This window comes from Hemitrygon akajei, chromosome 13, assembly GCF_048418815.1.
Source record: "Hemitrygon akajei chromosome 13, sHemAka1.3, whole genome shotgun sequence".
Classification (NCBI taxonomy): Eukaryota; Metazoa; Chordata; class Chondrichthyes; order Myliobatiformes; family Dasyatidae; genus Hemitrygon; species Hemitrygon akajei.
In genome coordinates this window covers 62,330,386-62,345,080 of record NC_133136.1, presented here as the reverse complement: position 1 = coordinate 62,345,080, position 14,695 = coordinate 62,330,386, and the positions used below count along the sequence as shown (strand labels likewise).

At 37.9% G+C, this 14,695-nt stretch overlaps 1 protein-coding gene across 4 annotated transcripts in view; it reads left to right on the top strand.

The window, feature by feature from the left end:
* The window catches only part of slc30a9 (solute carrier family 30 member 9), a 94,366-nt gene that overhangs the window by 34,194 nt on the left and 45,477 nt on the right, over positions 1-14,695 (top strand). For all 4 annotated transcript variants that reach the window (XM_073064750.1, XM_073064747.1, XM_073064749.1 and 1 more), the window contains exon 8: positions 13,976-14,058. In XM_073064750.1, coding sequence (XP_072920851.1) covers positions 13,976-14,058 — 83 coding nt within the window. The remainder of the gene's footprint in view (positions 1-13,975; positions 14,059-14,695) is intronic.

The window sequence follows — 14,695 nt, the reverse complement described above, 5'->3', positions numbered from 1 at the left end:
ATAAATGACAGCTACTAAACCCTTTTGACAAGAATTCAGAGCTAAAATTCTTTCCGTAATGTCCAATGGACATAGTTTTGGAAAAGACTGGTAACTTATACAAAAAATTCCTAACTTGCAAATATCTAAAAAAATGCGTTTTAGGTAAATTATATTTATTAGATAGCTGTTCAAAGGACATAACGCTATCATCCAAAAACAAATCACGAAAACATGTTATACCTTTTGTTTTCCATAAAAGAAAAGCTTGATCCATAAAAGAGGGCCAAAAGAAATAGTTAGATATTATAGGGCATGATAAAATAAACTTATTCAAACCAAAAAATTTACGAAATTGAAACCAAATTCGCAATGTGTATTTGACTATAGGATTAGTTATTTGTTTATTCAATTTAGATAAAGAAAAAGGAAGTGAAAATCCTAAGATTGAAAACAATGAAAAGTCTTGTACAGATTTACATTCCAAATTTACCCATTGTGGGCAAGCAGCTGTCGTCAATTCTTGTGTCCAAAATATTAAATATCGTATATTAACTGCCCAATAGTAAAATCTCAAGTTTGGCAAAGCCAAACCGCCCTCCTCCTTAGGCTTCTGTAAATATTTTTTGCCTAGTCTAGGATTTTTATTCTGCCACAGATAAGAAGATATTTTGGAGTCAATAATATCAAAAAAAAGATTTAGGAATAAAAATTGGTAATGCTTGAAATAAATATAAGAATTTGGGTAATACCATCATCTTAATAGCATTAATTCTACCAACCAATGACAAAGATAGTGGAGACCACCTGATAGCAAGTTGCTTAATTTGGTCAATTAAGGGTAAAAAGTTAGCTTTAAATAAATCTTCATGTTTTTTAGTAATTTTAATACCTAAATAAGTAAAATAATCTGTAACAACTTTAAATGGTAAATGTTTATAAATTGGAACTTGCATATTTAATGGAAATAATTCGCTCATATTAAAATTCAATTTATAACCAGAAAAGTTACTAAACTGAGCAAGCAAGGACGAAATAGCAGGAATAGATCTCTCAGGGTCAGATATGTATAGTAACAAATCATCAGCATATAATGATAACTTATACGTCCCCTCCCCACGAGTAATACCCAAAATATTAGGTGATTCACGAATGGCTATAGCCAAAGGTTCCAAAGCGATGTCAAATAGTAAAGGACTTAAAGGACAACCTTGCCTTGTACCACGGAATAACTGAAAAAAAGGAGATCTTTGATTATTGGTAAAAACCGAAGCCAAGGGTTTATGGTATATTAATTTAATCCATGATATAAATTTTGAACTAAAATTAAAATGCTGCATTGTATTAAATAAATATGGCCATTCAACTCTATCAAATGCTTTTTCAGCATCTAAAGAAATGACACATTCTGGTATTTTGGGTGAAGGAGTATAAATAATATTAATTAATTTTCTAATGTTAAATGATGAGTAGCGATTTTTAATAAATCCAGTCTGATCTTCAGAAATGATTCGAGGTAATATATTTTCTAATCTAGTAACCAAAATTTTACTAAAAATCTTAAAATCCGTTTTCAGCAAGGATATAGGCCGATAGGATGCACATTCAATAGGGTCTTTATCTTTTTTAAGAATTAAAGAAATAGAAGCTTCATAAAAAGATTGTGGCAATTTGCCTATAATTAACGCATCTTTAAAAATTTTACAAAGCCAAGGAGAAAGTATAGAGGAAAAAGATTTTAAAAATTCTGCAGAATAACCATCTGGACCCCTCATTGAAAAAATAGCCTTTTTTATTTCAGTTTCCGTGATAGGTGTATCTAAGAATACACTATCCTCTACTGTTAATTTTGGAATATTAAATTTCCTTAAAAATTCATTTATTATAGAAGAATCCTCAGCAAATTCTGATTGATATAAGGAATTATAAAAATCTTGAAAGGCTTTATTTATCTCTTTATGGTCGATCGTCAGAATGCCATCTTGTTTACGAATCCTAGTAATCTGTCGTTTAACCGAAGCAGTTTTCAATTGATTAGCCAATAATTTACCAGACTTATCTCCATATACATAAAACTGGGTTCTAGATTTAATTAACTGATTTTCAATCGAAGAGGATAATAACAAACTATGCTCCATTTGAAGTTCCACTCTTTCTTTATAAAGTTCTTTGCTGGGGGTCACTGAATAAATCTTATCAATTGCTTTGATTTTATCAACCAATGTTAATATTTTAGAATTAGTTCGTTTCCTAACTCCAGCAGAGTATGAAATAATCTGTCCACGAATAAATGCTTTAAAAGTGTCCCATAAAATTCCACTAGAGATCTCTGCTGTAGAATTTGTTGAGAAAAACAAATCAATTTATTGTTTAATAAAATTAACAAAGTCTAAGTCCTGCTATAAAATAGAGTTGAACCTCCAAGATTTAGCATTTATAGATGAATCCATTATCTTAATAGATAACTTCAAAGGTGCATGATCAGAAATGGTAATAGTCATATTTACAATCGATAACATCTGTAAGTAAACGCTGATCAATGAAAAAGTAATCAATTCTTGAATAATTATGATAAACATGAGGAAAGTATGAAAACTCTTTGTCATTGGGGTGTAAAAAATGCCAAATTTCAAAAATTGCTGAATCAGTCATAAAGGAGTTGATAAGAGAGGCCGATTTATTCGGAAGAACTTGGGTGGACTTGGATCTATCCATCGAAGGGTTTAAACAACAGTTAAAATCCCCACCCATTATCAGTCTGTACTGATTCAAATTGGGAAAGGATGTAAATAGACACTTAAAAAATTCAGGACAATCAGTGTTTGGAGCATAAACATTAACTAAAACAACTTTTTGATTAAAAAGTAGACCAGTAATAAGCAAAAATCTACCTTGTGGGTCTGAAATTGTTTCATGATGTATAAAGGAGGTTGAAGAATCTATAAAAATGGAAACGCCTCTTACTTTGGCTTGAGAATTCGAGTGATATTGTTGGGCTTTCCAAAACCTGAAAAAGCGTTGACTATCCACCTTCCTTACATGAGTCTCTTGTACAAAGATAACATTAGCATTCATTCTATGGAATACTTTGAATATTTTTTTCCGTTTGATCGGATGATTTAAACCATTAGTATTCCAAGAAACAAAATTAATAACCCTATCCATATTGACAATATTTATTACAATTAACACATAAGGTTAAAAAAAAAGATGAACTCATGAATCCGGAAGAGGGAAGTAAGTTCAAGGAGAAACCGGAAGTCACGACACTGCAACCATTTTTATAGTTTCATATGAGCCCATGAAGTAAAACTAAGCATAAAGCAAGCAAAAAGAAAAGAAAGAAGAAAAATCCCCCTCCCTCCACCCTCAAAACCCCAGGAAAAAAGCCAAAAAGAGGCAAGCAAGCAATCTAACACTAAAATTACCCCCATGTCTCAAGACGGCAACTCAAACAAAAAAAAGCTGAATAAAAGATACAAACCACCCATATTATAAGAAAGGGTTGGTATAACAAAAATTAAAATATAAAATTAGTATTATATATAAAACAAAAGGATTTAAAAAAATTAAAATGATAAAACCCATAAATGAATAATACTGAATTAGTGTTTTAAAAAAGAGTTTAAAACTTATTCAAACACATCAAAACGGATGTGACGTTCCAAGCACTAAAGTCTTTCGGGGAGAAGAAACGACATTTTATTTTTTAAAAATCTTAATATTTAAACGTTAAAAATATAAAAAAGTGTGTACGAACTTAAAAGAAAACCCTAATAAATTACTTTCAAAACTAACAGATTAATAATATGAAAAAATAACAAACTCAGAATAAACCAAAAATGAACTTTTACCATGTATAAAAAATACATGTAAGCCATACATAAAAAAAATCATTTTATAAAAGATCCAAATCTTATAAACTAATTATTACATTAGTCAACCTGATAAAATGTTATTCTTCCAGAAATCTTTGAGCATCCGCTGGAGATTTAAACAGCCGATAAGTTCCGTCTTCGAGAGTAACTCTCAAATGTGCTGGAAATAACAGCGCTTGCTTGTAGCCTTTCTGATGAATTTCTGACATAACTGATTTAAAAGCCATTCTTGCCCTTAAAACTTTGGGACTGTAGTCTTCCAGAATACGGAATTTAAAATCTTGAAAGCTGATCATACCCTTTTTCCGTGCAGCCCAAATCAAACGCTCTTTGGTATGAGGATAATGGATCCGGAGAATTACTTGTTGTGGTTTCAAACTTGAATCTGAATGAAAACGAGAAATGCGATGTGCACGGTCGATTATTAGAGGGGAATCCAGTACTTCTGAGCCAAAGACATCCATTAAAAATTTGGAGGAAAAAACTGAGATTGCCATTCTCAAATTTTTCCGGAATCCCAATTAACCGAAGATTTTGTCTTCGAGAGTGGTTTTCAAGATCAGTAATTTTAGATTTATAACGATCCATCTGTTGAGAAGTTGAAGTTTGCTGTTGTTGCAGTTTCAATTATACGATCTCTCTGGCGAGCGGCTTCTTCAAGAACTAAAATACTTGTTGTTTTTGTGACTCCAGTGTAAGTGCTTGACGTTTTGCGTCAAATGTCTTTAAAATTTCATCGAACGTAGAAAGCTTTGCGGTTAATTTACTCTCCAGTTTTCCAGGTCTGTCGTCCATAAGATTCGCAATTGCTTCTAAAGTTACTGGTTCTTTCGTCTGTTTCGATTCCTTTGCTTTAGACATTTCAGCGAGTTGAAAATGATTCAAACAGTTGAAAAAAATTTCATATGTTTAAACCCCTTTAGAACCCCTTTAAACCCCTTTAGGTATAAAAACATCAATTAGGGGGTGTTTGTAGGTTAAAAAAAAGTAAAAGGTTTGGAGCAAAGCCTAAAACCGCTTCACTCCATAAGCGCCATCTTGAGACTCTGATTTTCATAGAAGTTTCTTGACTTACTGAGTGCCTCTCTGTCAATCTCTGCGTAATTTTTCTCTGGTGTGGTAAGGGAATATGATGCAAAGGCTATGGGGCATTCACTTCTATCATTCATAACATGACGCGACTGCCCTTGTACCAAAAGGCAAGGTGTCATAGGCAAGCTTCACTGGACAATGTAGCACATAATGTGTGAGTACAGTGTCTGACGTCACCATTGTCTTTTGGAAAGCCACCTCACACTGTTTTGTTTATTGCCATTTCTTCCCCGATCTGCAGTAATGAGTTTAATGGGTGGAGCACAGTAGCCAGGTTTGGATAGAACCTGTTATGGTAATTGAAAAATCCCAGAAAGGACTGCAAATGTGACATTTCCTTTGGCCTTGGGGCATCCACCGCTGCTTGAATTTTCTTAGCACATTTGTGTAATACTTGGGTGTCAATGATGTGACCACAGTAAGTGATGCTTGTTTTAAATAATTCACACTTGTTGCACCATGCTCTGAGCCCATTATCTTCTAATCTTTTTAACCCTGTTTTGATATTTTGGAGATGTCTCTTGTCATCCTCACTGATAACAAAGATGTCATCAGGGTAATGCCTGGGCAACCTTGTAGCATCTGCTTCATAGCTTTCTGCCAGAGTGCAGGTGCAGACGCTACTCCAAGAAAAAGCCTATTACAATGATAATTGTGAATATTTATGATGAGAAACACTGGACTCTTTTTCTATCTCCATCTGCAGATGGGCCTCAGCTGTCCACTTTGCTGAGGCCCTTCTACAATTTGCCTACCAACACAACTGATCAACAGATGATGCATTAGTCACAGCTCTACACACCATCCTTACACATCTGGAGAAGAAGGATGCTTATGTGAGAATGTTGTTCTTGGACTACAGTTCAGCATTCAACACCATAATTCCCTCCAGGCTCGTCAAGAAGCTTAGAGACCTCGGCTTTTATCTTGCCTTGTGTAGCTGGATCCTGGACTTCCTGTCAGGTCGCTGGCAGGTGGTAAAAGTGAGCTCCCTCACCACCGCCCCTCTGGTGCTCAACACAGGTGCCCCTCAAGGCTGTGTACTAAGCACCCTCCTTTACTCTCTGTATACCCATGACAATGTCGCCGCCCACATCTACTAATTAAATTTGCTGACAGCACTACAGTCGACCCTTCTTATCCATAAGGGATTGGTTCGAGGTCCCTTGCGGATACCAAAAAACGCGAATGCTCAAGTCCCTTATTCAACCTGTCTCAACGCAGTGGACCTTAGGACCCAGTGGAACCCTAGACCTTATTTAACTTCTCAGTGCGGTGGACATTAGGACCTCTGAATCCACAGTGTTTCTGTTCACGAAAATAATCATGATTACGATTGAAAGTAAAGTGGAAATAATAAAGTGATCGGAAAGAGGTGAAACACCAGCGGTTATTGGAAAAGCGTTAGGCTACGTCGATCAACGATCGGAACAATTTTAAAGGATAAAGTGAGAAAGGCCCTGCCCCAATGAAAGCTACAGTTATTACTAAGCAACGCAGTGGTTTAATTATTGGGTTTTGGAGTTTTAGGTTTTTGATCCTAAGTGTGTTATATGCATAGGAAGGTAAAATATTTTATATGCTAAGACAAACGTTTGTCTAACTGACGCTAAATAATACGGGATGTACCTGTTCCGACTTACTTAGTAAGAGAACTTCCAACTTTTTTCGATCCCGATAACCCATGCACGTCGTCCCGTATACTTTAAATCATCTCTAGATTGCTTATAATACCTAATACAATGTAAATGCTATGTAAAATTGTTGTTATAATGCATTGTTTAGGGAATAATGACAAGAAAAAAGTCTGTACATGCTCGAACAACAAGTGCTGGAAGAGCACTTCCGGGTTTTCTCGATTTGCAGTTGGTTGAATTCGTGCATGCGTAACTCGCCAATAAGGAGGGTCGACTGTACACTGATTGGCCTAATCTCAAATAATAATGAGGCAGCCTACAGGGAAGAGGTCATCAGCCTGATGCAGTGGTGTCAAGAAAACAACCTCTTCCTCATTGTCGCAAAAACAGCAGAGCTGGTTGTGGACTAAGAGGAATGGAGACAGGTTAACCCCTATCGACATCGATGGATCTGGTGTTGAGAGGGTGAACAGCTTTAAGTTCTTAGGCATAAACATCACCAAAAATCTCATTTGGTCTGTACATACTGGCTGTGTGGTGAAAAAGGCACAACAGCGCCTCTTTCACATCAGATGGTCGAAGAAATTTGGTATGGGCCCCCAAATCCTAAGAACTTTCTACAGGGGCATAATTGAGAGCATCCCGACTGGCTGCATCACGGCCTGGTATGGGAACTGTACTTCCCTCAATCGCAGGACTCTGCAGAGAGTGGTGCGGACAGCCCATGCATCTGTAGATGTTAACTTCCCACTATTCAGGACATTTACAAAGACAGGTGTGATAAAAGGGCCCGAATGATCATTGGGGACCCGAGTCACCCCAACCACAATCGATTCCAGCTGCTACCAGGTACTTAGCATAAAAGTCAGGACCAACAGGCTCCAGGACAGCTTCTTCCATCAGGCCATCAGACTGCTTAATTCATGCTGTCATAACTGTATTTTTATGTTATATTGTCTGTCTTGTTGTACATACTATTTACTATAAATTACTATAAATTGCACATTTAGACAGAGACGTAATGTAAAGATTTTTACTCCATGTATATGAAGGATATAAGTAATAAAGTCAATTCAATTCAATTCAATGATTCTCTCCAGAAAGGTTTGCAAATAGATCCTCTGTCCAGGATAGAGAATATTAATCTATTTTCAGTACTGGGTAATGGGTAACCTTTAAATCACCACAGATCCCAAAAGACCCACTTTTCTTGGTTACTGGCACCATTTTGGAAAGAATTCCTTCAGCCTCCATGCACTACTGGCTACTTTATCACAGATGATATAAGGAATCAGATGGGCTTTGTAAAACTTGGGTGTGGTATTTTCATTTAACACTATTTTACCCTTGATGTGTTTTTGAGTTTTCCACTGCTGTCCTTGAACATTGTGTCATCATCCAGTACCTTTCTTAATTCACTTTCAGTTGATTGTTGCAGTGGATGTGGCATGCAAGTGCTGGATGGATCTCCAGTCAAGTTGTAGTTGTTTCAGTCACTCATGGCCCCATAATGCTGGCCCTCCATCAGCCAATATCATTTGTTGATTGTTGTATTTCACTGTTACGAATGTCTTTCCCATAGGAGTTATCTTTTCTCCAGTATAAGTTCTTAGTTGCATATTTGCAGGCTTCAGTATCTTTGAAACTGCATTCAAACTTATTTTGTGGAATGATTGAAATGGCCAAGCCAGTGTCCAACTCAGTTTTTATTAATTTGTCATACGTTTCTGTTGTAAGCCATATTGCTTGTCTCTGGTTAGTTTCCACATTGTAAATCTGAAGGCTCTCCAATCCTGTAACTTCCATCGCTATCAGATTTTTCATCAACAGTGTGCAGATTAGTGCTCTTTTTTAAACGGCAACTTGACCTTTTATATTTATCTCTTCTCTGTGCAGTCCATTTATTTATGTCTGCCCAACATGCACTTTCTATGTGTCCTACTTTGTTGTATTTTCTGCAAGTTTCTCCTTTAAACCTGCATTGGTCTGGTGTACAAGAGCCCCTGCTATTATGGTACCACAATTTGGCCATGTTGGCCTCCTTCTAGCCTAGGGTTTCTCAACTGGACATCTAGGGTTCTGTGAGAGACCATGATTTAAATCAAAAATCAGCTTTTTGAACCGTGCAATGCTAGCACTTGCAGTGAGTAGTGTGCAGTGATCGAGCCCCATTAGCAATCTCATTAGAGGTCTCTCAGCCCAGTATGGCAGTGCGCAGTAGGACCATGTTTATTTGGTTGAGTCCATTCTCAGTTTTTGATGCAAGATAGGGGGAGGCTGTTGATAGTTAATGAGCGCTGTATTGCATGGAGGGGAGGATGGTAGGCTGATGAGCATGTGGTGCGTTTTCTGAGCAATGAATGGACTCACCCAACTTGGGCTGTGACCCAGCCACTCCCTTCCAAATTGCCTTCCCAACTTCTCCTTGTGTCGTCGACTGACTTGTGAGAACAATAGAACTCTGCTCGTATAGTAGAAAATTAGAGGGAAATTTCATTGTAAAGAAAGAATTTTTACGCACCATGGCGCAGCTGCTGGTCTGCTACTTTGCTGTTGTAAATGTTGCAAAAGCCGGATTGTGTGGGTTACAAGTGAATTGTATTGTAAAGTTTTTATTTTTTTGTGGTTTTCTCATTTAATTATTTGTTATGCCTTTCTTTTCTATATTTTATTAACCCGTGTTTTACGGACATGTCTGATGGTACAGTCTTCTGAGTCATTTCACTGCACGAGTGCAACAACAGACACATAAGTCTGTCCTTACAATGAAAGCTACTTATCAATGGGTTTCACATGGACTGGTGAGACAAGTTGTTCTATTCCATTGTGCCTCGTCTGTGGCGAGCAACTTATAAATGCAGCAATGGCTGTAATGAAATTGAAAAGACATTTAATTACAAATCACAGCCACACGACATGTAAAAGTGCTTATTATGTTAAACAGCTGTTAGAATTTCAAAACAGAGTAAAGCTTTTGTTAATAAAGTCATTGTCAGTAAAAGGGTTCAGGAAGCAAGTTATTTAGTAGCGGAACTTAATTTCCCAGAAAAGGGAAAGTAACACAATTGGTGAGAATCTAATGCCAGCATGTAAAATTATAGTGGGTAAGATGTCAGGACAAGATGCAGTACGAGAAATTGAAACGGTTTCAGTGTCAAGCAGTATGATAAGTCAAAGTATTGATGACAGTCACATGATCGTGAAGAGGTTTTGTGTGATAAACTGAAAAACAGCATCTTCTCTATCCAGGTTGATGAGTCACCAGATTTCACCAATAAATGTCATGTAGCATTTGTAAATGATGGTGAAATTCAAGAAAACATTTTATGTTGCCGGAAACAAGCAAAGCCCAAGATATATTTAACGTGTTGTCAACATATCTGGAAACAAAAGGTTTGTCTTGGAGGAACTGTGTTGGTAATGGTGTTGCTTTGGTTTATGGTTTTTTAGTAACTTTACTATTCAACATCGTCAAAAAATTTTCATGTTGTGAAAATCAATTAAATCTTAAATTAATTAACATTAATTAAAATTGATTTACATCCTTTATTTAAATTAAATCTACTGAGCCTACCTTTAGAAAAATTAAACTCCCATTTTGGTTTAAGCCAGTTAAATAACAGATTTATTATGTTTGCCTTATGAGCTTTTAAAATTTAAGGGATTAATATCAAGAAAGGCGTTAAACTTAACTACCTGCTTTTTTCAAGAAAGGTTGGCTAAGATTTCTCTCTCCACTCAAGAGTGTTGACGGTTATTTTAGCATTATTATATCCATAAACTTACTGATCACACTAACGTACTGTGAGCAGTAGATATAATAATTTTTACTCAGCGGTTCCTTGAGGCCTGAAAATTATTTCAAGGGTTCCTCCAGGACAAAAAGGTCGAGAAAGGTTGGTCTAGACTAGTGGTCACCAACGTTTTTAAGCCCAAGATCCCCTACCTCGGCCTTAGTGAAAGGCGAGATCGACCCCAGATCGATTAGTTACACACATGTGCACTGGGGCAAAGAAGACCGGAAGTAAAACCCCACAACCTGGAAGTAGAAATAATGCATAAACACCAGGGGTACCCACCATTTTTTTGCACTGCGGACCGGTTTAATATTGACAATATTCTTACGGACCGGCTGATGGGGGTGGGGGGTGGTGTTAAACACGACAGGAATACAGCGATACTTGAAGCAGGTTCCTTATGTCCAATCTATTCTGCAGTTTAGTTTTCGCGGCTCTTGGCACTTAGCTGCTGTCCTGTGCTACTCAAGTTTTTTCCGCTGAAAAACTCACGGGTTCATCTTTAAGTAGGGTGCTTGGACTCAGGGTACCAAAGCAGTTTTGAGGACTTCATTGCCTCATTAGACAGCCTCCCGGCCCGAACTCCAGCCTCTGCCTGCCCACCACCAGATGCCCTGGCCAACTGCGGCTGGTCGTGGGTGGGGTGAGAGGACAAGGTCAGGGCCGAAGGTCCTCGTGCCTGGGCCTCGGCGTTCGCAGTCCGGAGGGAATGACCGACCAAGCGAGGAGTGCGACAGGCCCGCGCCCGCCCCCCCTTGTAGGATCTATCGGCCGACAAAAGTTTGGCTGGAGGGATCACTTTCAGTATATCGCAGCGAGGTATCTGCTCTGCTACTTATGAAACCTTGGTGTGCTAAACAGTTTTAGAGGTGGCACCCATCTGTCCGTGCTCTGGGCCGGTAGCATCGGCACTTCCCGCCGGCCGCGCACCAGGCCAGTAGCATCGGCGGTTCTCTGAGGCGAACACTGGTGTGAGGGTATCACTGCGCTTAGGCGATCGATGACCTCGCGTGGGTTCAAGTTCAACAGTGGCCGTGACAGGGAATGAGGAAAAGTGCAACTGGCTCATATTTTTTCCTTGCAGCCCGGTGGTTGGGGACCACTGAAGTACACTGTGTAGTGCGGGAGAGCTATGTGCATGCGCACTGGGCAGAAAGAACGGAACTAAAACCCCGCAACCAGGAAACAATCTCGCAACAGTATTTGTGTATTTATTTTTCTTTTTTTTCGGGATCTACTGGGAAAGTCTCAAAGATCAACCAGTCGATCGGGATCGACAGGTTGGCGACCACTAGTCTAGACATTGCAATTTTATTCACGCTGTCTTTCATTCCTGACTGCTACTCAATTGCACCTCCACCTGCTGTTTCCATTGATACAGCAATTTTAATCTACTTTTAAAAGTGAGTTGTGCTTCAGTTGGGAGCCCTTTTTGAATGCTTTCTTACATTGCACAAACTAAATGATCTCACGGTGCATCATTAAGCCCGTTTCTGAATTAGCGATGCTCAGTAAGCTGAAAGGGACTCCCCAGCCTTTTGATTTTGCTTATGAAATCTGAAGTGTTCTTCAATCAACAATGGGTTTTGTTCTAAATCTTCCTGCATTATGTTCACGATATCAGCAAAGTTCATTTCAGCTGGTTTGGTTGAAGCAGTCAAATTTCTAAGCAAACTGTAAGCTCTTCCACCAATAGCAGTCAGTGAAACTGGAACTCGTTTCTCATCGTCTATTCAATTTGCTTTAAAATACTGCTTAATTTGTTCTGTATACATCACCCAGTTATCTGTTGTTCATTCAAGCACGTCTGTCTTTCCAGTGTAGCCAGCCAGTTTTGCTTTTTTAAAATTTGATTATTACCATTATACTTGCTGTTTTACGGGTGGCGGGGTGGAGATGCGTCTCAACCAAAGGAGGGGCAAGTTGTAGCACCTACTTCACTCCCCTGTATTGATAATGACCAGGAATATACCTGCCTAGAAGGCGGCCATGGCAAACCACTTCTGTAGAAAATTTGCCAAGAACAATCATGATCATGGAAAGACCATGATCGTCCATGTCGTACAGCACAGCACATAAGGAACTAACTAACTCATTGTTTATGAACCCATGAATTCCATATGCTTTCTGCCTTTTTTGTAACTTGAATGTCCTGCTGTGCTTTAGCAGCTAGGTAGTTGTTTTGGGTTCATTTTAAAATTACCTTGTCGCCTCTGTATTGTTTTGTAACTCCATAAACTGATTGATAGAAAAACTTGGGAGAATGGGATAACATGTCTACTTAGTTCTTCTTTAGAGAGGCATGCAAATTTGACATGGTGGCATATTGACATATGCCATTCACTTTTGCATATAACTTGTAATAAATTGTTGAAACAGCAAATGCTTTAATCAGACAATATATTTACAATATTGCTCAAATGTTATTGAAATATTAATTACACAATTAGGACAGATTATTTCATTATTATATTGTTAGTAGAAGTAAATTTGTACAAATGGACTGACATATTTTATACTACTGTATTGACTTTGCTGTCTGAGTACTTTGGCTATGAAACTCGGAATGTTGTAACTACAGACACATATAAATGCACATTTTTATTGAACATAAAGCTGCAGTACGTCAACTTATTTAACTTGTGCATTTTCATAATTTGACAAAAATGATTATGGGAAAGCAATGAGTAACTTTTAATTAAAGTTAGTAATTTGTCTTCTGCCTGAAAGCATTTATATTGCTGAAAATGTATTTGTATAGTTTCTGGGAGCGCACTGTTTTCTGACCAAAAGTATGGTTTTTACCATTCTCTTCAGAGTTGCATACCTCTCTATTCATATCAACAGATGATTCATTCTTTAATTTTTGCCAACAGCAACATTTACATTTGCATTATTCAGAGGACTGCTGTCTAAGCTTGTAAATAAATGGAAGAAAAGTTTTCCAAATCTGACTAACATTCTCACTTGGGTGGCAGGATAGAGATGCATCTATACCAAAGGCAGTATAAGCTCCCTTCTGCTAGCTTGCAGATCCCCCTTGGGCAAGGTGTAGCACCTGCTTAATCCCCCAGGGACTAACCAGGTGCTACTCCTTGCCCAAGGGTGACCTGCAGGCTAGTGGAGGGAAGGAGCATCTTGTACAGCCTTTGAGATCGTGGTAGCAGGTGGTGGATTGTGGTATAAGCTGTTGGTGCATATCACAAGTCCTGATTTTGTAATCACTGTCTGCCAGTGGCTGGGGTCACCTATTTTGTAAAGACACTGCCCAGAAGATGGCAATGGCAAGTCACTTCTGCAGAAAAATTTGCCAAGAACAATTATGGTGATCAGACCGTTGTCACCCCCGTCATACAATACAGCACATAATGATGAACAGTGATAAACATACAATTACTTATAGTGAGAATGTTGTTTGAAAAAAACATGTCAACACTGATAAATAATTAAACATGTACTGGCAAAAGAATTCTGGTTGATTTAAGTATTTTATTAATACATTTATGAATGGCATGCCTCTTCATAAATAACATGACATTTATTAATTATAGATGTAATAGCATCTCTGATAATTGCTCAATATCTCTTTAAGGGCACTTGAGGTGCATGGAAGTCTAGAAGCTCTTGCAAGGGCAAAGAAGCAACGTAAGGAAGAAGAAATTGCATACAAAGAAAGTAAGTGTGTGTGAAATATTTCAGATATATTCCATATCATTAACTTTTGGAGAATTGAGGGGGCAAAACCCTGAAAATGTGTATTTATTATCCCAAAGACAGATTGTCCACTCATTCCCATTGCCCTTTCTCAAATTGTAATCAGTACCTGTTTTTTTTCCCCATTGTGCAAGTCTAAATGTTGAAGGGTGGTGATTTAGCTCACAACGGTGCCAAAGGCTGCCTCCTGAAATGTAAAGTGTATTTGCACAGTCCTGAGTCTTGTACATCTCCGTAATTTATTTGTTTCAATGCTGTACATGAAGTGGAAAAACATCAATTTAATTGGCAAATAACTATGTTTGTACTTCTAAGAAGATTTGATCTTCAAATCAAATATGTTTTGTGTTAGTCTTCATGGGTTGTAGAGTTTACACAAAATTTTATTCATGCTGGTTCATGGGCAGTCTCAGTTACCCCGAAGAGCTTCTCAAGTACAGAAAAATAGAGTTTCCAGCACATCAGTAGTTCTGGTTCTTCAATTGCAATATTTTACAACAATTCTCCAACTAGCTGCTTTGTGCAGGCTGCAGGCGCAGGTGTTCACCTCTGATCGAGGACAATACAGTGGTGATGCAAGTAGTGCAGCTGTTACTGT